The 24465-nt window shown below is 49.4% G+C and overlaps 1 protein-coding gene across 1 annotated transcript; it reads left to right on the forward strand.

Moving 5' to 3' along the window:
• The first annotated feature begins 1636 nt into the window (after window positions 1-1636).
• On the forward strand, window positions 1637-22986 carry CNDP1 (carnosine dipeptidase 1). The gene is made up of 11 exons (XM_060119726.1): window positions 1637-1735; window positions 4506-4655; window positions 5191-5353; window positions 6046-6134; window positions 11167-11367; window positions 13753-13837; window positions 16244-16404; window positions 17513-17677; window positions 19106-19247; window positions 22587-22734; window positions 22920-22986. The coding sequence occupies exons 1-11, from the start codon at window positions 1652-1654 to the stop codon at window positions 22984-22986; spliced, it is 1455 nt and encodes a 484-aa protein (XP_059975709.1). The 5' UTR covers window positions 1637-1651.
• The last annotated feature ends 1479 nt before the right edge of the window (window positions 22987-24465 follow it).

The raw sequence follows: 24465 nt of genomic DNA on the forward strand, positions 1-24465 counted from the left end.
TTGTTTCTGGTTTCTTTCACTTAACATAATGTGTTCGGGTTCTTTCGTACTGTAGCATGTGTCAATACTTCATCTCTTTTTATGGGTAAGTCATATTCCATTGTGTGTCTGTACCACATTTTGTTCATTCAGTCGTTCATTACTGGTCATTTGGATTGTCTCCAGCTTTGGCTATTACAGATAATGCTGCTGTAAACATACACGCACAAGTTGTTGTGTGGACGTATGTTTTCATTTCTCTTGGGCACACACCTAGGAGTGGGATTGCTGGGCCGTAAGATACGCTGCGCTTAATCGTCTGAGGAGCTGCCAGGCTGTCTCCAAAGCAGCCACACCATTTTACATCCCCAGCAATAGTGCGCGAGGGTTCCAATCCCTCCACGCCCTCACCAGCTCTTGTTGGCATCTGGCATTTTGACTTTAACCATCCTGAGTGGTGTGAACTGTTGTCGCGTCGCGGTTAGATTTGCGTTTCTCTGACGATGTTGAGCATCTCTTCATGTGCTTGTTGTCCATTTGTATGTTTTCTTTGGAGAAATGTCTATTCAAATCTTTTGCCCATTTTTAATTGGGGTAATTTGTCTTTTCTTATTGAGTTGTAGTAGTTCTTTATATTCTAGACCCAAGTCCTCACCTTGGCTCTGTTGGTGCCTGCAACTGGAGGCCAAGGGAAGAAGCAGCCTGAACCTAAGATGTCTCTAAAAACTAAAGTCTATTTCAGAAATGAACAGCGCCAATCCAGAAGGAAGAGTTGGTTTGGAAGAAGATAATTAGTTTAGTCTGCAACCTGGAAGTCCTCCTCTCTCTGGACCCAGTTTTTCTGCTTTGCACCCAGCCTGGAGCCTGCTGTGGGAGTCCAGAGGAGACTAGGAAGGGGTCACAGGGAGAGGCGGGAGGGAGGAAATGGGGTCTTGGGTAGAGGAAGGAAGGGACCCGTCAGGGATGGAAGCAGAGAGGCCAGATTGGTGGGAGGGAAAGAGGAGAAAGCCACGGCCCGGGGGCTCCCAGGCAGAGACTGTGGCCAGCAGTGTCCACGTGATCACCAGTCCTGCAATGTTATTCATCACAGCGTGGCTTGTAAGTTTCTTCTCAAAGTATTCTAACCTCAGGAGCTGATGGAAAGAAACCCTACAGCACTGCACAGGGTTTTAGTCCTTACTTTTCTAATGTTACATAAAGTGGTTAATCACACGAAGAAGTCTTGTTGCTCTTTTTTGTTGTTGTTGTTGTTGTTTTTAATTATCTCACGTTTTTCTCTCTTATAAATATTGCGCTTAGCACCTGGGATGTAGGGAGCTGACTTAGCTTTATAGGAAGTGAACCCATAGGAAAGACTGTGTCATAGGAAATAACCAAACAACAGCATTGCTTAAATACAAGCTTGTTAACTTGGTTTCTATTTTATTAAAATTCCTTAGCGTTGCACATGAAGGGGTTGGGTGAAGATATAGCAAAAAATATATTTCCCATTCTACTACCTTGTGTTATTTTAGTTCAGAAGACTGGAATCAGCTGTGTTGGATAACATTAACTTTCTTGAGGTATCTGAAAGGTGGAAAGTCCAAAACCTGGTCCTTATTTTAAAATATCCCCCGTCACGTGCTCACAGGCATCATCTCTCCTTGCTTTCCTGTTGCTGCTGGACGGAGGCATGTTCTCACCATCCTCCCCACCCACCGGGCTGCTAGAGAAGGTCTTCCAATACATCGATCTCCATCAGGATGAATTTGTACAGGTGAGAGACACGGCACACACAAAATGCTTGGATGTGCCCTTTGGGAATCTGGGAGAATGGTTATTTGCTGGGAGATGTAGATTATTTTTTTGCCCGACAACTCCATTTAAAATGCCTGTGACTCCTCTTTGACTTAGAATGATAAATGTTGGCTAGTTTCAGGTAAGAGATCCCTTCCGGCCATTTCTTCCATAACGGGCATTCCCAGCACGTTTGGTCCAGGGCTGTCTGTTTAGCAATGACCAGCAAGCTCCGCTGAGCTCACCTTTGCTCTGGACTGTCGTCAGGTGGCCCATCCTCCCCTTCAGGGACCCTCTCCACCTGCAAAACTAGCTGAAATGCATCCTCCCCATTCCGTCACCACCTGGCACGTCCCTCTCCTCCTGCTGGCTCTCCTGTGCCCCTGGCACGCCTGGCCCACCTCCACCGCCCGGGAACTCCCTGAGGCCGCCCTGGACCCTGGACCCCGAGCCCCCGACACCGTGTCTGGCACACAATGTGTGTTCGGTGTACATTTATTGGGTCAACCAACCCATGTCAGGAAAATTACTGTGCAAACAGACGTGAATCCCCCATGATTCATACTAAAGCACAAAGCTCAGTGTCCAAGCTGCGGTGCCTAAGCTTGACCTTCATGGAATCCTTCCTTGTGTGGGAGTGTTAACGTGATGTAAGTGCCTGTTGGGACATTGAAACCTGACTGGGGTTCACAGTGCAGGCTGGAATTCACAGCGGGGAGAGAAAAGGCGTGCGGTGGGAGCATGCGCCCATGTGGGCCTTTCAGCCCAAACGCTGCTCTGTGCAGCGGCCTCAGATACTCCCAGTCCATTAAGTTTAGCGCTAACTTGGCAGCATCCGCCCTACAAATTCCAGTTTAAAATGTAAAACACAATATTCCTTCAGATCAAATATATTTCTTTACAATAAAAATAGAAGTGCTACAACCAGGATAGAAATCAAACTAAAATAAGTTAGGAAGTAGAGTCCAAAATCACATATATGGTTTTTTTTGTTTGTTTGTTTGTTTTTGCGGTACGCGGGCCTCTCACTGCTGTGGCCTCTCCCGTCGCGGAGCACAGGCTCCGGACGCGCAGGCTCAGTGGCCATGGCTCACGGGCGCAGCCGCTCCGCGGCATGTGGGATCTTCCCGGACTGGGGCACGAACCCGTGTCCCCTGCATCGGCAGGCGGACTCTCAACCACTGCGCCCCCAGGGAAGCCCCACATGTGTGGTTCTTAAAAAACACTGCGGCTGTCCCAGTGTAAGCAGCTCAGGTACGGACCCTGGAATGGGAAGGATTGTTCCTAACATTGAGAATCAGCAGCGGTCACAGAGCACCCGCGGGGCGAGGCTGCGGCCTGGGCCTCCTGTGTACACGTCCTCACTCTGTCCTCACCGAGAAAGACGTGTTTCCTCTTGTGTCCCCAGAGTGTGGGTTGCCTGCACAGCAAGCAAGCCTCCAGTTCTCGGTGGGCCCCCGGTGTCCTGTGATGTCACCTCTGACACGGTCTTCCTGGAGGTAGCGTCACCCCTACCCCGATGCCGACCTCAGATGCCAGTAGCTGGTGGTGGGTCTGCAGGTTGCCCACACTTCTGCCTGACTCGGCTACAGATCAGGGCCTCTGGTGACCCCTCCTCCGGCTCACCGTTTGCTAGAACAGCTCGCAGAACTCAGGGACACGCTTCCACACGTTTGCCCGGGACGGGAGCTTCTGTCCTGTGGGTTGCAGGGCACCCCTTCCCAGCCCAGAAGTTCTCTGAACCCCGAGCCTCAGGGATGCTTTTGGAAGCTTCGTCACGTAGGCATCACCGATTCTTAGCTCCATCTCCAGCCCGTCGTCCTTCCCCCGAGGTGGGGAGCTGGGGCTGGAAGTTCTGAGCGTCTGATCACGGCTCGGTCTTTCTGGTGACCGGCCCACACGCCCAGGAGCCTCCAGAGTTCCTCGCTAGAACAAAAGCACACTCCTTTTCACCCGGGAAATCCCAAGGGCATTAGGAGCTCTGTGTCAGGACCCGGCGTCGAAGACCAAATATTAGAACAAGAGATGCTCCTAGTGCCTTATCGCTGAGGACATGGTAAAAGTTTTCGGAGCGCTGGCCGGGAGCCGGGGAGAAAGACCCAAGTGTGCGTGTGTTACTGTCCCACAGCGTTACATCCACCATAACCCACAGCGAGGGAGCCTCACGCCCCTCCTGCAGTGGAGAAAGCTGAGGCTGATTCCAGAGCTTCAGGAATGTCCTCGAAGTCACCCACCTGTAGTGGGCAGGACCGGGACCAGGACCTCGGGTTGTCTGCCTGCCCAGCCCTGAGTCCAAACCCGGGGGTACACCCCCTCCCGGATCCTGCACGTGCAGCGGGGGGACCTCAGAGCTGAAATGCACGGGATGGTCACGGGGGGTCCTGCAGCCTAGCTGAGGCCACCGTGGGGTGGATCAGAGTGACCTGCAGGGACGTTTGTGGGAAGCTGAGCCCCCGAGGGGCGGCCGCTCTCAGCTCTTAGAGACCACAGTGGGGTGGGGACCCGCACCTTCTGTATATGAGCCTGGTGGCGCTGAGGGGCCCAGGCCAGGCTTCAGAGGCGGCCTTCCACCAACCGTCCCGTCCTGCATTGACCAGCCGTCGCTGGTCTCTGGGCTCCTGGTCACGCCTCCAGCTGTCTGCCAGCTCGGTCTCCAGGTCAGATGAGGGCGCTGGGGACCCGGTGAGGTGCGCCCCCAAGAGTGGACGCGGATGACCCGTGTGCTGACCGCCTGTCGCCTTTCCTCCCAGACGCTGAAGGAGTGGGTGGCGGTCGAGAGCGACTCGGTTCAGCCCACGCTGCGCCTCCGACAAGAGCTGCTCAGGATGATGGGCCTGGCTGCAGACCGGCTCCGGCACCTGGGAGCCCACGTGGACTTGGTGGACGCGGGTTTTCAGCAGGTGCTGGCATCCCCTCCCGCCTCCGAGCAGCCACTTCCCTGGGCATCGGCCAGGTTTCCCTTCGTGGTGGCAGGACGGGGGTTTGCTTGCCCTGATGCTCAGCAGAAGCAGCACCGCCATTCCCAGTAAGGGCGAGAATCTCCACCTCAGCCCACAGGAGGCTGGAGCATCGACCTCTCGTCCTGTCGGGCCTGGGGGGACGGGGGAAGGCCCCCCAACTTGTGCTGTTCATGTCCTTCACGTGCTTCACATTCCTCCCAGATGGGTCTTTCCCTTAAGTTCTTTGAGCCTCTTTCTCAAAGGACCCAATCCCTCATCAGAATCAAGGCTTATTACTGCCCCTCGGGAGTAGATGGGGCTTTGCCCTCCCAGCGTCGCCTGCTTTAGCACTGACGAGCCTGAATAGTCTGTTAACAGGACTGTGTGCACCTGATTGGAGCTCGTAACAGACTCCTAGCGCCACCCATGTCTTTGAATTTTCTGGAAGAACCAAATGGCTTTTTGTCAAAAAAAGTTATCCCTTTTCCGTCTGCAGCTGCCTGATGGTCAGAGCCTCCCGATAGCCCCCATCATCCTGGCCGAACTGGGGAGTGATCCCAAGAAGCCCACCGTGTGCTTCTACGGCCACTTGGACGTGCAGCCTGCCAGACAGGAGGATGGGTGGGTCACGGACCCTCACACGCTGACGGAGGTGGACGGTCAGTGACAGCTCGTGCTGGGCTCTTCTGTGGGTGAAGGACTGCTCATAGGGCTTAAGAATTCGAGATGTGACGGCCCCGGGCTCCAGGCCTTACCTGTCATTGTTAGGAGTGCAGAGGACGCTGCCCTCATGGTCCACCGGTTGGTCCAGTGAGGCTGATTTTCTTTCAGTTGTGAAAGAAACCATGAACCTTTGTGCCCCTGGGCAAATTAAGTCCCCATGAGGAGAGTTCTTGGGTTTCAAGGAAAATAGTTGTGTAGGTCACATATTTTCTTTTTAAAAAACACCAAATGTAATTATGTTTTATAAAGACAAGGAAAAGAAAGGTTAATGGAGAGACACATACACCCTTTTTTGTTGTCCTGCTAATTGTAAAATCTCAGAGTGAGAGGCTATATTACGTGACATTCTGCAACAAACCCGTGGGTCTTCTTCAATGAACTTGGATAAAATAGGTAATTACTATTAAGGCCAAAGGGATCTGCATATTTCAAATTAGCTTACGTTTGCTGGCTAGCATACTATTTGTACATAAGAAATAATACTTTGTGATTTCAGAGCAAGACTTCTGCCTAGAAAAATAGAAAGCACCATTAAAACAATTACCCGTAAAGCTACCTTTGGTTTTGGCTCACTCAACTTGGCAGAGGTGTCCATGCTTTTCTGAAAATTCTTCCCCCATTTTTAAAGGAAAATTGTATGGCCGAGGAACGACAGACAACAAAGGCCCTGTTTTAGCGTGGATCAACGCTGTGAGCACATTCAGAGCCCTGGACGAGGTAGGTGTCGGCTGTGCTTGGGAGCGAGGATGATGATGGCAATGATGATGGTGATGGTGATGATGGTGATGGTGATGATGATGATGATGGTGGTGATGGTGATGGTGGTGATGGTGAGGATGATGGTGATGGTGGTGATGGTGATGGGATGATGGTGATGATGATGATGATAGTGATGATGATGGTGATGATGGTGATGGGATGATGGTGATGATGGTGATGATGATGGTGATGGTGGTGATGGTGATGATGGTGATGAGGATGATGATGGTGATGATGGTGATGATGATGATGATAGTGATGGTGATGGTGATGGTGGTGATGGTGAGGATGATGGTGATGGTGGTGATGGTGATGGGATGATGATGATGATAGTGATGGTGATGGTGATGATGGTGATGGTGAGGATGATGGTGATGGGATGATGGTGATGATGGTGATGATGATGATGATAGTGATGATGATGGTGATGGTGGTGATGGTGAGGATGATGGTGATGGGATGATGGTGATGATGATGATGATGGTGATGGTGATGATGGTGATGGGATGATGGTGATGATGGTGATGGTGACGATGGTGATGGTGATGATGATGATAGTGATGATGATGGTGATGGTGGTGATGGTGATGATGATGGTGATGGTGGTGATGGTGATGAGGATGATGGTGATGGTGATGATGGTGATGGGATGATAGTGATGATGGTGATGGTGATGATGGTGGTGATGGTGATGGGATGATGGTGATGATGGTGATGATGATGGTGATGATGGTGATGGTGATGATGATGGTGATGGTGGTGATGGTGATGATGATGATGGTGATGGTGATGATGGTGATGGGATGATGGTGATGATGGTGATGATGATGGTGATGGTGGTGATGGTGATGATGGTGATGGGATGATGGTGATGGTGGTGATGGGATGATGGTGATGATGATGATAGTGATGATGATGGTGGTGATGGTTATGGGATGATGGTGATGATGGTGATGATGATGGTGATGGTGGTGATGGTGAGGATGGTGATGATGGTGATGGGATGATGGTGATGATGATGATGATAGTGATGATGATGGTGATGATGGTGATGGGATGATGGTGATGATGGTGAGGATGATGGTGATGGTGATGATGGTGATGGGATGATGATGATGATGATGATAGTGATGATGATGGTGATGATGGTTATGGGATGATGGTGATGATGGTGATGATGGTGATGGGATGATGGTGATGATGGTGATGGTGATGGTGATGGGATGATGATGATGATAGTGATGATGATGGTGATGATGGTGATGGGATGATGGTGATGATGGTGATGATGATGGTGATGGTGGTGATGGTGATGAGGATGATGATGATGGTGATGATGGTTATGGGATGATGGTGATGATGGTGATGATGATGATGATGGTGATGATGATGGTGATGGTGATGATGGTGATGGGATGATGGTGATGATGATGGTGATGATGGTGATGATGATGGTTATGGGATGATGGTGATGATGGTGATGATGATGGTGATGATGATGGTGATGGGATGATGGTGATGATGGTGATGATGATGGTGATGGAGGCAGCTGGCTTTGAGCTGCATGATGTCCTTTACTCTTCCCAGCAATCTGCAGAGGAATGTGTTACAATCACACGCATTTTACAGATAAAGAGAGAGAGGCTTGGGAAAGGAAGGGAACGTACTCAAAGCCACCCAGTTGGTCTGGGGCAGGGTGATACCTTGCATGTTGACATGCAACAATGTGACACAACAAAAAACATGATGAGCCTGTGGCTACATCACCATCTGCTGGGACTTGTCTTTTTTTATCTTCAACTTACTCAGCTTATCTTTTTTATCTGCAACCTGTCCTTATCACAAAGTATGGTTTTGTTAATAGAGACAGACATACATTTTAAGAAAGACATTAGCAGCTTTGCAAATTATCAGGATAGTGATCTCTGGGGTGTGACGTTCTGTCTGAATCCCTGAGTTCTTTCCATTCTTGTGGGAAGCGGTTTCAATCTGTCCAAGGAGGGGTTATGGTGGGGTGCAGCTTTGAGGGGAGGGCTACTCTCTCAGACCACCAACTAAAACTGTGTCGTTTGCTGTGCTCACGAGGATGGTTTCATCTCGCACTGCTCTTTTCTCTTCTGGTAATGAGCATGCTTACACTCCAAACAGGATCCAATCTAGCTGTGTGGCCATGGGTGGGAGACTTAACCTCTCTGGGCTTCAGATTCTGTTCTGTAAAAGTGAGGGTGTTGATATGGGCGCCAGCCCTCTATCACTGGGTGGATTTGATGGTGTGATTCCATCCCTTTCATGCAGAAATGGCCCTGCTAGTCGGTGAGCTTGAGCCTGAGCCAGGGAGGCCAGGCCCAAGGATGAGACCCAGCCTGTTCCAGTCTGGGCTCCACAGAGTATGGACTCTGCAACCTGGGGGTGCAGAAGGAGTTTGTGGGGTCACCTTAAAAATGTGCAGCCTTGCTACCTTTCCCTCATCTTACTTGTGTGGCTGAACTGAATTAAGCACTTTGGAACACTGGGAATTTAAGAGGAAGTGGGGCCCATTTGTTGGGTTCATGGACAGAAAGGGACGTGTCGGCAGTCACAGGGCAAAGCCCTGCCGACCGTCCCCACCGTGTCCCCACCCCATCCCCAAAGCGGCTCTGGGAGCAGCACACTCCTTCCGAGACGGAGGGGTGCGAGGTCGGGCTGGGATGATGTGCCCGTCTGGTGATGACTGGGGTGGGTCTATCTCTGGGCACCGTGTCCACCTGTCCACAAGACAAGTGGAGCGGCCCAGCTGTTGCCCGAGGTTTAGGTCCTTGATGCTGCTTCTACCAAATCCTGTCCATCGAGCAGGTCCTGACGTTGCGTTCTTTCTTTCTCGGAGGTGATTTCATCAGACTCCAGGGGCTTCTCTCTCATGAGTCTGTTGTCTCCTGAGACATAAGCAGAAGAGAGGGTTTAACTGCTCTCGACTTGACTGCTTTATCTCATTGAGGAAGACAGGCTTAGTGAATCAGGACGTTTTTCTGGCTGGGCCCTGCTGACCACTGCAAGGTTGTCCTCTTGTTCATGGCACTGCCCTAAATAAGCCCTTGGTTTCTCTCTCTCTCTCTCTGTTTTCTTTCTTCCTCCCTCCCTCCCTTCCTTTCTCTCTCTCCCCCTCCCTCCCTCCCCACGTCCCACCTCTCTCTCTCATTTTCTGTCCTTCTTTCTTAAGAAGAGGAAAGCAATATTTATAAGACGGGTCCTATATAAAGGTCAAAATGTGCTTTGCTTTTTAAATTTCAACTCTGAAACATACAATTGCAAACAGAACATAAGAAGTCCCCACTACCCTGAGAAAACTCAGTTAACCTCCCGGAGCCTCACTGTCCCATCCGTGATCTAGGAATGATCACGTCTATCTCCAGGCTTGTTGAGTGGGTTCAGTGAATACGGAGGGGTTCCCCGGAGCCTGCGAGTACTGGGCCCTTCAGGAGCTCTGCTTTCTTCTTTCCTCGTTCCCTTCTGCCCTCCATCCCCTCTGTCTGTCTTGCTGACGGAGCACTTAAAGGTACACCACCTCACTGGATCGTCTTACCAAGACGCAGAGCAAGGATTAACAGGGAAGGCGGCTGCCGAGAGGTGAAATGGCTGGACCCGGGTCCGCAGGTGTCAGGGGACAGGGCAGAGCCCAAAGCCCAGGCCTGGCTGCCAGCCCCACGTCCTCCTCCAGCACTTAATAGCGATTGACTTGTAGTTTATGAGTCACATTTTGCCAGAAAATTCTGAGGCTCTCCAGCTACTTCTTGGGAATTGTTTTCTAGTTAAAGATTAATAAAGAGCTTTCAAATATTAAGGTTGCAGAACTTTAGCTTAACTTCCTAAGACACATAGAAATGTATTCAAGGAATGCATTGGAAAACTTGTTATCCCCAAACGCCCTTAAGCAGCTGAATGACCGAAGGACACACTTTCTAATACATAATCCTCCACTCGTCCTGCCTTTGTTAACCTGGGGCCAGGCATTCCCACCTACTAGAGCTAATGAGTGTGTTTGCGTTGCCTCGTCTGCATAGAATAACTGTTCACCGCCGCCCTGCACGCGCCTTATGCTCTAGGAAAAGCCATCCGCCTCTCTTCTCCACACGGCTCTCAAAGATATGAAGTTATAAATTATACAGATACAAAAAGATCAAAACCAAATGGGGGAAAGGCACATTGTAAAAATTCTAAAGGCGCTATTCCATGTCCTAATATTAGAGAAAAACTCAAGGTCCATTTTGCCGCAAGATCAAAGCCTTTGAATAAGTTAAAAGGCAGATTGAACTCGTAGCTGAAAAATAACAGATACTTGAAATGAAAATTATCCTGAGGCTTAAACATTAGACAACCTTTCAAAGGAAAGATTTTCATTTATCATGCTCAGAATTATGAGGACAAAAGAGATTTGTGATTGAGTAACCTTTCTGGAAAAATTCCTTCTGGGGAGAAGGAGGAACGGGCTTCTCTGCAGGGGCCGAGCAGAACCCCGTATGGTGGACGCAGCCTTTTCTTTAGGGATGCCCTGCCCACATCCTCTGTCATCAGTCTTAGGTTGATGGCTCACTGGCCATTACCTTGAATTCTCCGTCACAACCTGAGTTAAAACTCCTTCGTTATAGGGGCTTCCCTGGTGGCGCAGTGGTTGAGAGTCCGCCTGCCGATGCAGGGGAAACGGGTTCGTGCCCCGGTCCGGGAAGATCCCACGTGCCGTGGAGCGGCTGGGCCCATGAGCCATGGCCGCTGGGCCTGCACGTCCGGAGCCTGTGCTCCGCAACGGGAGAGGCCACAACAGTGAGAGGCCCGCGTACCGCAAAAAACAAAACAAAACAAAACAAAAAACCTCCTTCGTTATAAACAGAGCTTTTGGGAATGTATATAATAATTCAGTGTGTTTAAGTTACATGCAAACAAATCCTGCATTTTAAAAGGTGAAAGGGCAAGGTGTCCACTTTTTCTGACAGCGTGATTTGCTCCACTGTTAATTCAGGATCTGCCCGTGAACGTCAAATTTATCATCGAGGGGATGGAGGAGGCTGGTTCTCTTGCCCTGGAGGAACTTGTCCAGAAAGAGAAGGCCGGGTTCTTCTCAAGCGTAGACTACATCGTGATTTCAGACAACCTGTGGATCAGCCAGAGGACGCCCGCGCTCACGTATGGGACGCGAGGGAACAGCTACTTCACGGTGGAGGTACTTGCCAATGGCAGCTGCCTGGAGGTGGATCCGTGCCCGGGCCCCGGTGGGGAGGACACAGAGCAGACACCGACCCGGGGGCCTGGCCCCGGGGGGTCACGGGGTCTCGGGACTGGGGGAGTTCATGGAGCCCCCCAGCTGTGAACGCATGTGCTGTGTACGTTTTTCTGGAGAGAAGATTCAGAGGGGTTTGTGACTCACCACGTTTTAGGAGCTCCAGCTGTGAAATTTGGAGGCAGGCACGGGGGCTCTGGGGTTAGGAGACTGACCGCCTGATTGGGATGCCGTGAGCGGGCGTTACCTGCTCTGCCAACCTCGTATGGGACAGAAAGAGAAGGGGTGCTAGCACTGACAAGGCCGGCCCCTGAGGTCTGGCTCATCGACGAACAGCCTTGAGCGCACCTTAACCTCTGGGCCTGTTTCCTTGCCTCTGAAGTGAGCACAGTAATCCTGCCAGGCTTGCTGTGATCACTAAAAGCGACCTCGAGTTCCGCCCTGACACGTAGTCTGCTTCCTGCTCCTTTTCTATTAATGCAAACAAGCTGTGATGGAGTCTGCAATTTAGCATCAGAAAGTCCTCCCTCATAGAGCAGCCAGAAACTGCAAAGGGGAGGGGGAGTGTTTTAGAGCCGGAGGGCGGGTGCGATCCTGAGCCGGGAAGGGCTTCCGCTCTCCCGCGGGGGTCCCGGGCAGCTGCAGAAGCAGGGCGGGGTCCGAGGTGTGAAGGCCGTGGAACGTCTCGCCGTCGTTGGCCTCTTTCTACCGCTGAGTCGCAAGGAAGTTTCTCTGCAGAGACGTGCTGGAAGTAGTCTCTGTGGGGAGCAGGTGGGCACGAAGAAGTGGCTGGCGGGCAGGTGAGGGTGTTTAGTCCCCTGTCCGAGCAGTGGGATATCGTTTGCAGCTGTGCTCAGGAGCTGGTGGTGGAGACGCCCCAGTGGGCAGGGTTGATCCAGGGCTTAGGCTGTGCCCGATGGTGTGATGGAGGAGACGAAGTCAGTCAAGACGCCGCCCACAGAGAGGCTGAAGGGATGCACAGGGGCGTTCAGGTTGAATGGGGAGAAAAGAAGGACAGGAGGACGAGAGGTGGGGAGGTCTTGGATGGGTCGAGGGACTGGACGTCTTGCTGTGGCCAAGAATGGGGGAGGGCAGGCTCGTGACGAGGGGGCCAGGAGGAGGGAAGCTGTGAGCAGAGGTGGGATAAGGCGGCAAAAGATTTCAGAGGTGGGGCTCTGCAACCCCAAAGTGCTTTGTTAGCATCACTGCCTGATGAGATAGAGGTCTTCAGCTACAGTGACTAAATGGAAGATTCACCTGGCAGGGCTTTAAAGATGGTGATAGAGGCAGAGAAGGGCCAGCCGGGCAGGAAAGGTGAGACGGAATGGGTCAAAGAGAATTAAAAAACCCAAACTCGTTAGAACTTGGGAACCGATTGGACATAGTGTGCCTGGGAGAAATCCAAGATCATTTTTTTTTAAAGATGTTTTTTGATGGGGACCATTTTTAGAGTCTTTGTTGAATTTGTTACAATATTGCTTCTGTTTTATGTTTTGGTTTCTTGGCCACGAGGCATGTGGGATCTTAGCTCCCCGACCAGGGATTGAACCTGCCCCTCCTGCTCTGAAAGGCGAAGTCTTAACCAATGGACCACCAGGGAAGTCCCCGACATCATTTTAAGGGGATAGATTTATAGGACTGGCATCTCTCCTTGTTTTGGAAATGGCAAGCTAGGAGGAAGTAATTGTAAGAGAAGATGTTCTCTTCTAGACCTCCTCAAGTTCAGAAGCTGGGAGCACACCCAGAGTGTTATGTACCGTAAGCGACTAGAAGCTTTAGGTCTTGTGAGCAGGTCAAAGGTCAGACCTACGGAAGGAGCCTTGAGAGTCTGGAGGTTGTAAAGGAGGTCCCGTGGGCCTTGCAGCTCTGTGTGTAGAGTGATCCAAGGATTAAGCTGGGGGGCGAAAAGACAGAAAAGAAGTTATCAGAGGAGACGTAAGTAGAATGGTCCTGCAGGCAGGAAAAGCGCAAGGAGAAGAAAGTTTCTTGGAGAATGTTTCTGGAAGGAGGGCTCAGCAAGAGATGGCGTGAAACCAAGAGGAAGGCAACTGCGTTACACGTCAGTCGTGAGGCCGAGGAGGGGCTGGTGGTCTGGGATTCGGTGCTGTTGGTGGCAAGGTTGGGGCTGAGGTCGGTTTCGGGGAATTCAGTGGGTCCTGAAGACGTGGGGGGCAGACGCTCCACATCGTGTGACAGAAGCACGGTGGTGACAACGTCAGCTGACCCCTGAGCCCTGAGGGCCACCCGGGGCGGGTCTGCCGCCCGGTGAAAGGTGTCTCTGAGCAGCCACGGCGGAAAGCAGCTGCCTTCCCGTTCCCTGTCTTGCAGGTGAAGTGCAGAGACCAGGACTTCCACTCGGGGACCTTTGGTGGAATCCTTAACGAACCGATGGCAGATCTGGTCGCTCTTCTTGGTAATGTCTTCTTCCGTTTCACGTTTTAGGCATCAAGCAATCTGCTAACATAGTTCTGTTTGACTCAGTTGTCTCCCGCTTGGTTTCCAGGCCAGCCCTGAATAAGGGTGGAGCGGAGGAAGACCGCGGTCTTAGCTTCCCCCTTGGCTAAACGTTTCTTAGGCTTATTGCGTCCACGTTGTTTCTCTTCGTGGACTGAAAGCCTGCCTCAGTCCACGCCCTTTGCGTTCACTGGGTGTTGTGACACATCTAGGTGTACTTGAGGACAGTGGCGGAGAGGCCTTTCTGGAGAGGCAGCCAGAGTTGGTGCTCCATCCACCCACACCTCTCGGCTTCCTTCCTGTGAGTCCCTGTGGTCCCACGTGGCTCAGTGACGCCAGCGAGTTTGCTCGTTGCCCCTACCCGTGACCTCCTCCGGTGGTGGGCCCGGTGGATGCAGGCGGGAGTCGTGTGTGTGTGTGTGTGTGTGTGTGTGTGTGTGTGTGTGTGCGCGTGTGCGTGTGTGCGTGTGTGTGTTTCCAGAGAGGCAGCTTGCCCACCTGACCCACCTGGAGCTCTTGCCTACATTCGGACAGCCCAGCTTCCGGGTGGATCCCGGAATGGAAGGAGGCTTCATCTCCAGGGCCTCGCTTGCACAGTCCTGGCAGGGACACTGCGCGCGTTCATAGTCACAATTTGGTTCTTTCTAAAGAAGAGGTTTTCAGGTTACATAAGCCTCAGACCTCGCAATACCTGGATCTTTCTCACCTTTCTCACCGTTAAAGAACAGAGAATATTTGTCCTTTAACGGTAGTTGCATTACAGTTTTTACCTTATGAGCTCTGGAGCATGTGGCGAAGCAGATGAACAAACCAGAAATGATCACATAGGTCATCCTAAGACGTTCTTCCAGCAGGTCCACGGACGGACGTTGTGCGTCAAGTTGGGAGCCAGCGGCGGTGTCGGCGGTGTTGTCCTGCTGCTCTGTGTGGGTTACACCCAGTGAAGGGGGTCCCTGTCTGCTCCCCACAGGGTCACGTTAATCTTATTAATTAGAAGGCTTGGAGGAGTCCTGGGGGCACTGGAGGGGGGCCGAGGAGGATGTGGCTGAGAACCAGGTGGGGAAGACTTCTCCTCGTGGTTTGCTGCCTTGACATCCTCACACCTCAGGGCTTCGCCTTCTGTGATCGTCTCAAAGCCCTGGGAAGCCCCTTACATTTCACACGACGGCCACCTGCAGATTTTGGTGGATGTTTACTTTGTCTTTAGTTCTGTCTACACAGGCCGAACCACCTGCCGTCCACTCATGGGGTCACGCTTGTTATTCAGCCCCATGTGGTCAGAGACGTGCCCTCCTGCTGGAAGGCGGGGTCTTCAGTGCGGGTGGGTCCCCTGTGTTCATGTGGCATCCAGAACACGGCAGGTGTCACACAGCCAGGTGTGATGCCCTGGGTCTCACAGGGCCCTCTGCCCTGTGCTTTGTGGTTGTCGACGTTAACAGAAAGATTTGAAAATACAGTGCTTCACAGTAATTTTCTGACACTGTCAGGTTATAATCACATGAAGCATGTGGCACGTATTTTTATGAAGTGCCTTCACTTGAATAAAAGGCTCCAGATGAACTAAAGATGAATTTACCTGCCTCGGAGACATTTCCGTCATTTTACTTTTAGTCTACTTTGTGGTTGCATTGGGCCTTTACTGTAGGTCCTTTCTCAAGACAGCAAGCGTGTTTACCCAATCTCAGCATCTGCTTCTTTTATAGATGCTCATTGATGATTTTTCACTCATTGCTGTTAATCCCCAAACTTTTTCACAAATAACAGAGCGGTGTATCTGCTTCGCCACTACGAAAGCTTTCATGGTTATGACGTGGCTCGTAGACTAGACCTCAAGGCTGTTACGTCTTTGATTAAAGATGAGTATTTATTATATTATTGTGGTGTGTGTAGGGGAGAGAGGTTGAGAGGAACGATGACTTTCAGTTTCTCAGGTTTGTACGTATATTCGCCTACATATATATTAAAGATTTTTTTCTTATGAACACATTACTTTTTAACTCGGGGTAAGATAAAACTAAACAAGGAACCTTGTTTATGCTGTAAGAGTGCAGCTGAGAACTTGCAGGTAACACAGGTGAGTCACTCCACATGTACCTGATTGCAGGGCCGAGTGCTTCCATCCCTCTGTCGACAAGGTGGACGTTAGAACGGGTCTGACGCAGGCCGAGTCTTCCTGGTGACCGGCTCCTCTCTCCCACCGTCACCTCTGGGAGGTGAGCTACTGACAGGTGGCTCTGCTGTAGGGCCCAGGGCCGGTCGCAGGCCTGCTGCAGCCCCAGGAGGGTCCCTGAGGCTCTGCTCCAGGGCCAGGACCCCACGCACCTGTAGCTTCCACCTGCCTTTGTCTCCTGTGTGTCTCTCATAGGCAGCCTGGTAGACTCTTCTGGTCGAATTCTGATCCCTGGAATCTATGACCACGTGGCTCCTGTTACAGAGGAGGAAAAGAGAACGTATAAAGCCATCGATCTGGACCTCGAGGAGTACCAGAACAGCAGCCAGGTTAAGAAATTTCTGTTTGACACCAAGGTAGGTCACACGTTGACGGGTAACCTGAAAGAGGAGCGATGAAAACCCGTATTTTCCCAGTGCCTAGTTTGCTATGCGCTGCTGTTCTGCACATCTCGGAGCTGAGAGCACATGCTAATCAGGGGCAGGTTTCCCTTCACAAAACCTCGTGGTCCTCGTGGTCTAGATCGACTGGTCCTTTTCTTGGGGTCCGTCTGGCACTGGCCTCAGGTGCCTAACCACAGGGCAGTGATTCACTTCACAGCCGTGCGTTTCCAAACTGGCTTATGAGACTCATCCTCATGCCAGCCCTCAGCCAGTGAGCTGAGCTTCCTATCTGTTTAAAGGTTGAGAATAGTCTGAGATCATTTCAGCTCCAAGACCCCTAATTATTCATTTTTTAAAAGACAAAACCAAGAGCTTTACGGGGCTAATGTGTAAATTGCTACATTGCTGTTTGAGTGTAGTAAGTAAACCCAGAGCCCAAAGCACTGGCTACTGGTAAATGTAGATTTCGTTCTTTTCCCTCTACTTCTCCTCCTCCTTAAAATAACAACAACAACCAAAAAAACCAACCAAACAAAAATAACCCTTGCCTGCTGTGGTGTTTGGTAGCTCTGGCTGGCTCCTGGGCAGACGCTCCAGGAGAGGGAAAAATGCCGAATACAAGTGGGGAGTTTACTCTTATGAAGTATGTCTCTTGCCTCAGACTAGCTCTCTGGTGGCCACTGGCTCAAATGTCTGTAGATTTCTTTGAAACCTTCTGGAAAATAAAATGCATTTAGCATATAAGTTATCATGGCAATGATTGGGGATAGAAATGTACAATTGAACCCCAGTTTTGGAAAGGGCCCCTTTGCCATCTATTAACTGCACACTTCAGAGCTGGAGTGGTGAGGGGCCCTTGTCAGTGGAAGCAGCTAGGGCAGGTGAAGGCAGCAGAGGGTCTCAGGTCCTGAGGGAAAAGTCCACCTGTACTATTAGTCCAGACATATCTAAGTAAGGTGGTAATTAACTTGTCATGAATGGCGTCACAGATGTACAGAAAGTGGTGATACAGGCAATATAATTCAACTGCGTTTTAACTAAACACTCCTCTATATAGTAAAATGATTTTATTTTACTTTAGGAGGAACTTCTAATGCGCCTGTGGAGATACCCATCTCTTTCTATTCATGGGATCGAGGGCGCGTTCCATGAGCCTGGAGCCAAAACAGTCATCCCTGGCCGAGTGAAAGGAAAATTTTCAATCCGTCTAGTCCCTCACATGAATCTGTCTGTGGTGGAGAAGCAGGTAACCAGCGTGCGTTGTTCTCGGGCCCAGTGGCAGAGCCATTTCTGAGCGCCGCACGCCACAGTTTAGCGGGCTGTTCAGCTGTTCTCACTGAAGTATCATTTTTTTTTTTCCAATACAAAAGGGACTGGAATAAATGTCAAGAAACTGATAAAATTTTGTTCGGTAAAAATCTCTTTGCTCAATTATACGCAATTATAGTAGTCAGATAAGTAACCGTTCGGAGTTGGAGCGATGGGAAATTTTTCAAAATTAAATGGTAGCTCTGAAGGCAAGATTGGTTTTACACCCAGATGGAGAAGCTAACTGCCTGCGGCTGGGCTGAGCTGGGAAATCGCAAGCTGCAGTCATCAGTTTGTGATGTCTGAAATCTACACTCTGAAAGCAGCCATTTTAATGAAAACGTTCATTATCTGGAGGGAGTGCATGTCTCAGTTATCCACCAGCCATCCGTTTACCTCAAGTTTAACAGAAAGTAGACTGAATAAATAAGCTCAGGAAACACCTCGTCCCACCCCGTCTATCCCACTGCCCCTTGCACTGTCTTCTCAGTGCTGATTACATCCTAAAATACTCTCCATCCTCCCTCCCTCCCTCCCTTTTTGTCCCTCTGTCTACAACATATAAATTCCACGAGGGCAGGACCGTCCTGGTCTTGCTCACAGCTGTGACCCCAGCACCCAGAACAGTTCCTGCCACATGACAGGCGTCCATTAATATTGGTTGAAGCAAATACTGGATTTTTTTTTTTTTTTTTTCTGCCACGCCACACGGCCTGTGGGATCCCAGTTCCCAGACCAGGGATTGAAACTGGGCCCTTGGCAGTGAGAGCGCAGAGCCCCAACTGCTGGAGCATCAGGGAAGTCGTCCCTGGAAGGACTATTTTAGAGTATGGAGTTGTTCTTGGAGGATTTCCTGAGTAGCGGCTGGAACAGAGCCAAGGAAGAGAAGGGCGCTGATGACAAGGGTCCTTCACAGCTTAGCCTGGAACTGCTCCCACTTCTCAGAAATTTCCAAATGCGTGGTATTCCCCATAAGGGTCATTAAGGTACTGGTAAGTCCAAAGAGAGTGGTCAGCCGTCAGGTGGAGAAGTTGTACTTGTATCGTGTTTCACAATTACCAAAATTCATGATAACCAGACGTTAACAGTCAGACACCCTGGTGAGGATGGGGAGGCTCAGAGCTGGGATTGGAGGGTCTGGGGACGGAAGGCGAGTGAGAGCTAGCATTCCTCCCACTGGCGAAGCTCCCGGTCCTGGAGGCCCTGCTCACTCCATGCCAACCCTCCGGAAGAACTAAGGTAAAACCAAAATACTTGAATTTGTTGGCTTGAGATTTCATTAGTTTCTTGATGAAAGACGACTGTATGTTCATGGTATGAGAGAATAACTTGAAATTTTCTCTTCCACCTGAAAATGTTCCTTTAGGTGAAGCAGCATCTTGACTCTATATTCTCCAAAAGAAATAGCTCCAACCAGATGACTGTATCTATGACACTAGGACTACACCCGTGGATTGCAAATATTAGAGATAATCAGTATCTTGCGGCAAAAAGAGCCATCAAAACAGGTTGGACTTCAGATATTTTTATTTTTTTACTAAAAAATTTTTTTAACATCTTTATTGGAGTATAATTGCTTTACAATGGTGTGTTAGTTTCTGCTTTATAACAAAGTGAATCAGCTATACATATACATATGTCCCCATATCTCTTCCCTCTTGCGTCTCCCTCCCTCCCACCCTCCCTATCCCACCCCTGTAGGTGGTCACAAAGCACTGAGCTGATCTCCCTGTGCTATGTGGCTGCTTCCCACTAGCTATCTATTTTACGTTTGGTAGTGTATATATGTCCATGCCTCTGTCTCACTTCGGCCCAGCTTACCCTTCCCCCTCCCCGTGTCCTCAAGTCCATTCTCTAGTAGGTCTGTGTCTTTATTCCCTCTTATCCCTAGGTTCTTCAGCACCATTTTTTTTTCTTTCAGATTCCATGTATATGTGTTAGCACGCGGTGTGTGTTTCTCTCTTTCTGACTTCCTCCACTCTGTGCGACAGTCTCCAGATTACAGAGGGGGTGGTGCCTGGTGGAGCAGTGGATATGGCAGACGAATTTAAAACTTCAGTATCGACTCTCCTTTTTATATGGGCTGTATTACTGTGCACAGCGCTCTATCTCATGAGTCTTCCCAGCAGCCTTTCCCCATTTTACGGATTAAGGCTTGAAGAGATTAAGTAATTTGCTGAAGGGCACCCAGCTATTAGTGGCAAAGCCAGGGTTTAAGCTCACACCATGAGATTTGAATTTGGGGCAAAATGATGGACTTGAAAACCTCCAGTACTCCTGGAAATGATGACCAACATTTGAAAACATCCTTTTAAAGGCAAAGCTGAACTCGCATGAAAGTAAAGGAAATCTTCTGGGATTAAAAATGAAGAAAGGAGCAAAAATTTAGTGGAGCGAGCAAGCTGACACGGGGCCGCCCTGCGGGGACTTGTTCTTCCTGGTCACAGGGAGGTGTGGGTTTCGGGTCAGCATGAAGCAGAAAACGAGACCCACTACATAAAGGCCTTGCTCCAAGAGCCACGCTCCCCCTGGACGGGGTGTATGTGTGTAAGCTTGACCGTCCTTGCTTGGGTGTTCGGTGAGCACAGTCTCCCCCGAGAGCTTTTAACCGTGGACCTGTCTTGGCATGGGTTTGGGTCTTTAATTACTGTGTGTGGTCCTGTTCTTCACAAGCCCATCCTGGACTGCCTGGCTGCTGCAGACAGCCCCAAGGCAGGCCATGGGAGCTTTCTACTGAAGAAGCTTCCTGGATATGTGCTCCTTGTATAAAATTACAGAACACACGAGAAACTCAATTCTAGCCTATCCGACTCTAAAACCAGCGGTCTTTTTACAATGCCATTCTGCTTCTCCAGAGGTAGGGAATAGCTTTATTTGTAATTTCCTCAGCAGTGCCTGTTTTGACTTCACGTATTTCAAAGTCCTGGACAGGATACATGATTGGTGAGCAGGGACACAGGCCTGGGCTTCTGGCTGCCCGGGGAGAAGGAACAGCCAGTCTTTTTTGCAGCAGGAATGGGACACTGCCAACAGTTGCAGGGTGGGGGCCTCTCCTAAAAGCAGGGGGAGTTTTGGGGTCTCTCCAAACGTTAGGCGGGAAGACACTGGCAAGTGTTTATGTAGACTATGCACTATGTTACCGCTGGGCCTTGGGCCACACCCCCAGACATGCTGGAGCTGGAACTGGGGGTCCAGACCTCCTTGGAGCCCTCACTCTCTGTCGGGATTATCACTACAGGGACACAGACATTAACAATCACAGGACAAGTCCAAGACCTAGAGCCGTGCTTCTCTGCATAATCATTCCCCCTGTCCCAATTGTCGCAGCATTTTGCCAATTTTGGAGTGAAGAAAAGAGGAAGAAGGGTTAGGAGGATACATGTGACGTCGCCGAAGAGACGCGTGCGGGTGAGGTGGCAAGGCCCGATGTCCTCCTGCGGGAAAGCGTGGGCACCTTTGGGCCTGTCTCTGTGCTGGACCAGTTCTGCTAACAAAGTCCATCATCTTTATTCACAGTCACGCCTTGCTCTGTGGGTAAAGAAGGTCGGGCACGCTCTCTCTTGCGACTGTTTCATTTTTCACTCCTGCTCGGTCGCCAGCAACTTGTCCTCTAGCCTAGAAGGTTTGGACTCATCTCTTTCCAGACCCTAGGATATCCTTTAAAACTATTTCCTGGGATACCTTGAAAGTTGAGCACAAACGCTGAGACATTCAGGTGACAGTCGAGTACAGCTATTTATTTGTATATTGGTTACAAACAAAAAAACAAAGAAGTCCCACCTTCCCAATATTTAATTCATGAAGCAACCATAAAAGTGCGTATACCATCTTGTGGTGCCCCTGCCAAAAAATGCATCACTTCTTCCAATCATGAGAAAGCATCAGACAAACCTAAACTGAGGGACATTTTACAAAACAACTGATCAGTACTCTACAAGAGGGTCAAGTTCATGAAAGTCAAAGAGAGGCTGAGAACCTGTCACAGACTAGAAGAGACTCAGAAGCAATGACAAAATGCAGTGTGGGATTCTGGATTCAATCCTGGTATAGAAAAAGGGAAAAAGTGGTAAAATTCCAATCAGGTCTGAGTCTACTTACTAATATTATTCCAATGTTAATTTCCTGTTCTTGATAATTGTATAATACTTATATGTTAACATTAGGGAAAGTAAAGGATATATGGGAACTCTGTACTGTTTTCGCAACTTTTCTGTAAGTATAAAATTAGTTCAAAATACAAATTTAAAAATATTTTTAAAAAGTAGATAATTGTACTTCCCTGGCGGTCCAGTGGTTAAGGCTCTGTACTTCCACTGCAGGGGCCGCAGGTTCGATCCCTGGTTGGGGAACTAAGATCCCGCATGCTGCGTGACCAAAAAAAAAAAAAAAAAAAAAAAAAGTTTAGAAGTAGATAATTGTAAAGAAGGCAACCACAGTTTTCTTCTTGACTCTATTGATGATTTTTTTTTTTTTTTTTGCGGTAGGTGGGCCTCTCACTGTTGTGGCCTCTCCCCTTGCGGAGCACAGGCTCCGGACGCGCAGGCTCAGCGGCCATGGCTCACGGGCCCAGCCGCTCTGCGGCATGTGGGATCTTCCCAGACCGGGGCACGAACCCGTGTCCCCTGCATTGGCAGGCGGACTCTCAACCACTGCGCCACCAGGGAAGCCCTATTGATGCTTTTAGAATATAAATTATGTGAAATCAAGAAGCTTACCGAACCCAAGTATCAAATTTAATGATTAAAAAAAAAAGAAGAAAAAGGCAAAGCAAACACTACATTTGAGGAGATTACTGGGGGTAGTCTTGTCATTATTTTATTCAAATGCCTTCTTTTCCTGTGTTTCAGTGTTCGGGACAGAGCCAGACATGATCCGAGATGGATCAACCATACCCGTTGCCAAAATATTCCAGGATACCATCCAGAAGAGTGTGATGATGCTCCCGCTGGGCGCTGTTGACGACGGAGAGCACTCTCAGAATGAGAAAATCAACAGGTTAGTGAGTCCTGTAGGCGCGCCCCCCTCACTGCACAAGCCTGGGTCCTCACACCGGTCACCTCCAGACAGGCTGCATACTTCAGATGCAATTTCTGTCATCAAGTCTTCCTGTTTAAACTGTAGACTACTTTCCCTCTGTCATCTGAATGGGAATAACAGTGTCCCTCTCTTTCTTTTGTTAGGTGGAATTACATAGAGGGATCCAAAGTATTTGCTGCCTTTTTCCTAGAGATGGCTAAGCTGCATTAATCAGGGTAGGAACCTTCCAGCCTAGGCCTGACCTACTCACAGATCCCCTTTCACACAACCCTGGGCAGGAACAAAATCTAACTATCCAGAAGAATTTGGTCCCCAAAATAATGTTTTCCCTTGGACATTTGGACCAGTAATAAAATATTTCCAAGGCGCAGACATCGGACGTGGTTTTGTGTCACTGTGCACACCTTTCTAAGGCTACAGCCGCCTTCAACGACCTGATTTCCCTGGGTCCTGCTGTGGCTGCCCCAGGCCTGGACTCACGGTACCCTTCAGGATGAGGACAAGTCTCTGCCGAGATTCTCCGCTTGCAATTTGATTGGCGTAATCACTGCAGTTTGCGTTCTAGGCCCCTGAGTGCTTGACACACAGTCATCCCAGCCGGTGACTGTCCATCCTACATCACCCTTGCCCTTTATCTTACGGACAAACATGTTGGTCTCCAGCACTGCCTACTGTAATTTCCCCGTGGGCTCATTTTCAGAGGAGTTACTAAAGCATGATACTGCATTAACCTCTTGCTTCCCCTTCATTTATTTTTCCTGCTCCTTCAAAAGTGCTGAAATGGAAGTGATCAATATTCATATCCTTATGCCATCTGGAATTCCTTGTGCGAAAATGAGCACTTTTTAAGTTCTAAGCCTCTTCACCTTTGCTGCACTTGATGCCAACCGACCGCCCCTCCTGCAGCTTCTTCTTCCTTCCTGCCCCGTCAGTGAAGACCTCCTCGCTCTCTCGTCAACATCTGTGCACATGTCAGTTCGCTAGAGCAGAATTAATCCTGATAGAATTTCTCTCACCCTGCTGGAACTGTACTCAGTGACTACATCTAATAAATTGCTCAAAGCTTTTAGTAGCATCAGTTTTAGATAGAGAGCTAATCAACCCTGACATCAGTAACACATTCTAAATTTAAAGCCATCAGCTAATGCTGTGTTCATTAATCATTTTAGTTAACCATCTTGTTTGGCTTGATTGGATTTGACAGTGTAAACAAACAAAAAAATGCAAGTTTTCTACAGTTGAGTATATTTAAACAAATTGATTTAATCTTTATAAATTCATTATTTAAATCACATTAATGGAGAATTTAAAGGTTTGTTAAAAATGTTTCTCATGATTCTAAATAAAAAACAAGCATAACACATTCCATTGCTTCATGGGTTCTTGAAATGTCAGTTTTAAAACTTGCTGCACCTCATTTAAAATGGCTGGACCAGAGGGCCAGTAATTCGGCTTGTCCTGAATGGGACCCAGCTGAGGCTTTAGTCACCATTCCTCTGATGCTGGAGAACATTTAAATGCTGTCTGTTGAGTATGGGCAGGAATTTGATATTTTTTTGCTATTAAGCTTGGTTTGTGCATGCCAGATTACATAGAATCTTTTGACATTTTGGATTTTGTGGGACCTAACTGGTGTATTTGGCAGACTTCTCAAGAACTAAATATACAAGAAGTTTATGATCCCCATTT

The sequence above is a fragment of the Mesoplodon densirostris genome, chromosome 15 (assembly GCF_025265405.1).
Source record: "Mesoplodon densirostris isolate mMesDen1 chromosome 15, mMesDen1 primary haplotype, whole genome shotgun sequence".
Lineage (NCBI taxonomy): Eukaryota > Metazoa > Chordata > Mammalia > Artiodactyla > Ziphiidae > Mesoplodon > Mesoplodon densirostris.

What these genes read in the sequence shown, in the direction of transcription:
- CNDP1 (XM_060119726.1), top strand. Translation starts at nt 1,652, where the DNA reads ATGTTCTCACCATCCTCCCCACCCACCGGGCTGCTAGAGAAGGTCTTC. An exon ending in CATTCAGAGCCCTGGACGAG is followed by an intron (nt 6,135 to 11,166) that starts GTAGGTGTCGGC and finishes CTGTTAATTCAG; the next exon opens with GATCTGCCCGTGAACGTCAA. An exon ending in AATTTCTGTTTGACACCAAG is followed by an intron (nt 16,405 to 17,512) that starts GTAGGTCACACG and finishes ATTTTACTTTAG; the next exon opens with GAGGAACTTCTAATGCGCCT.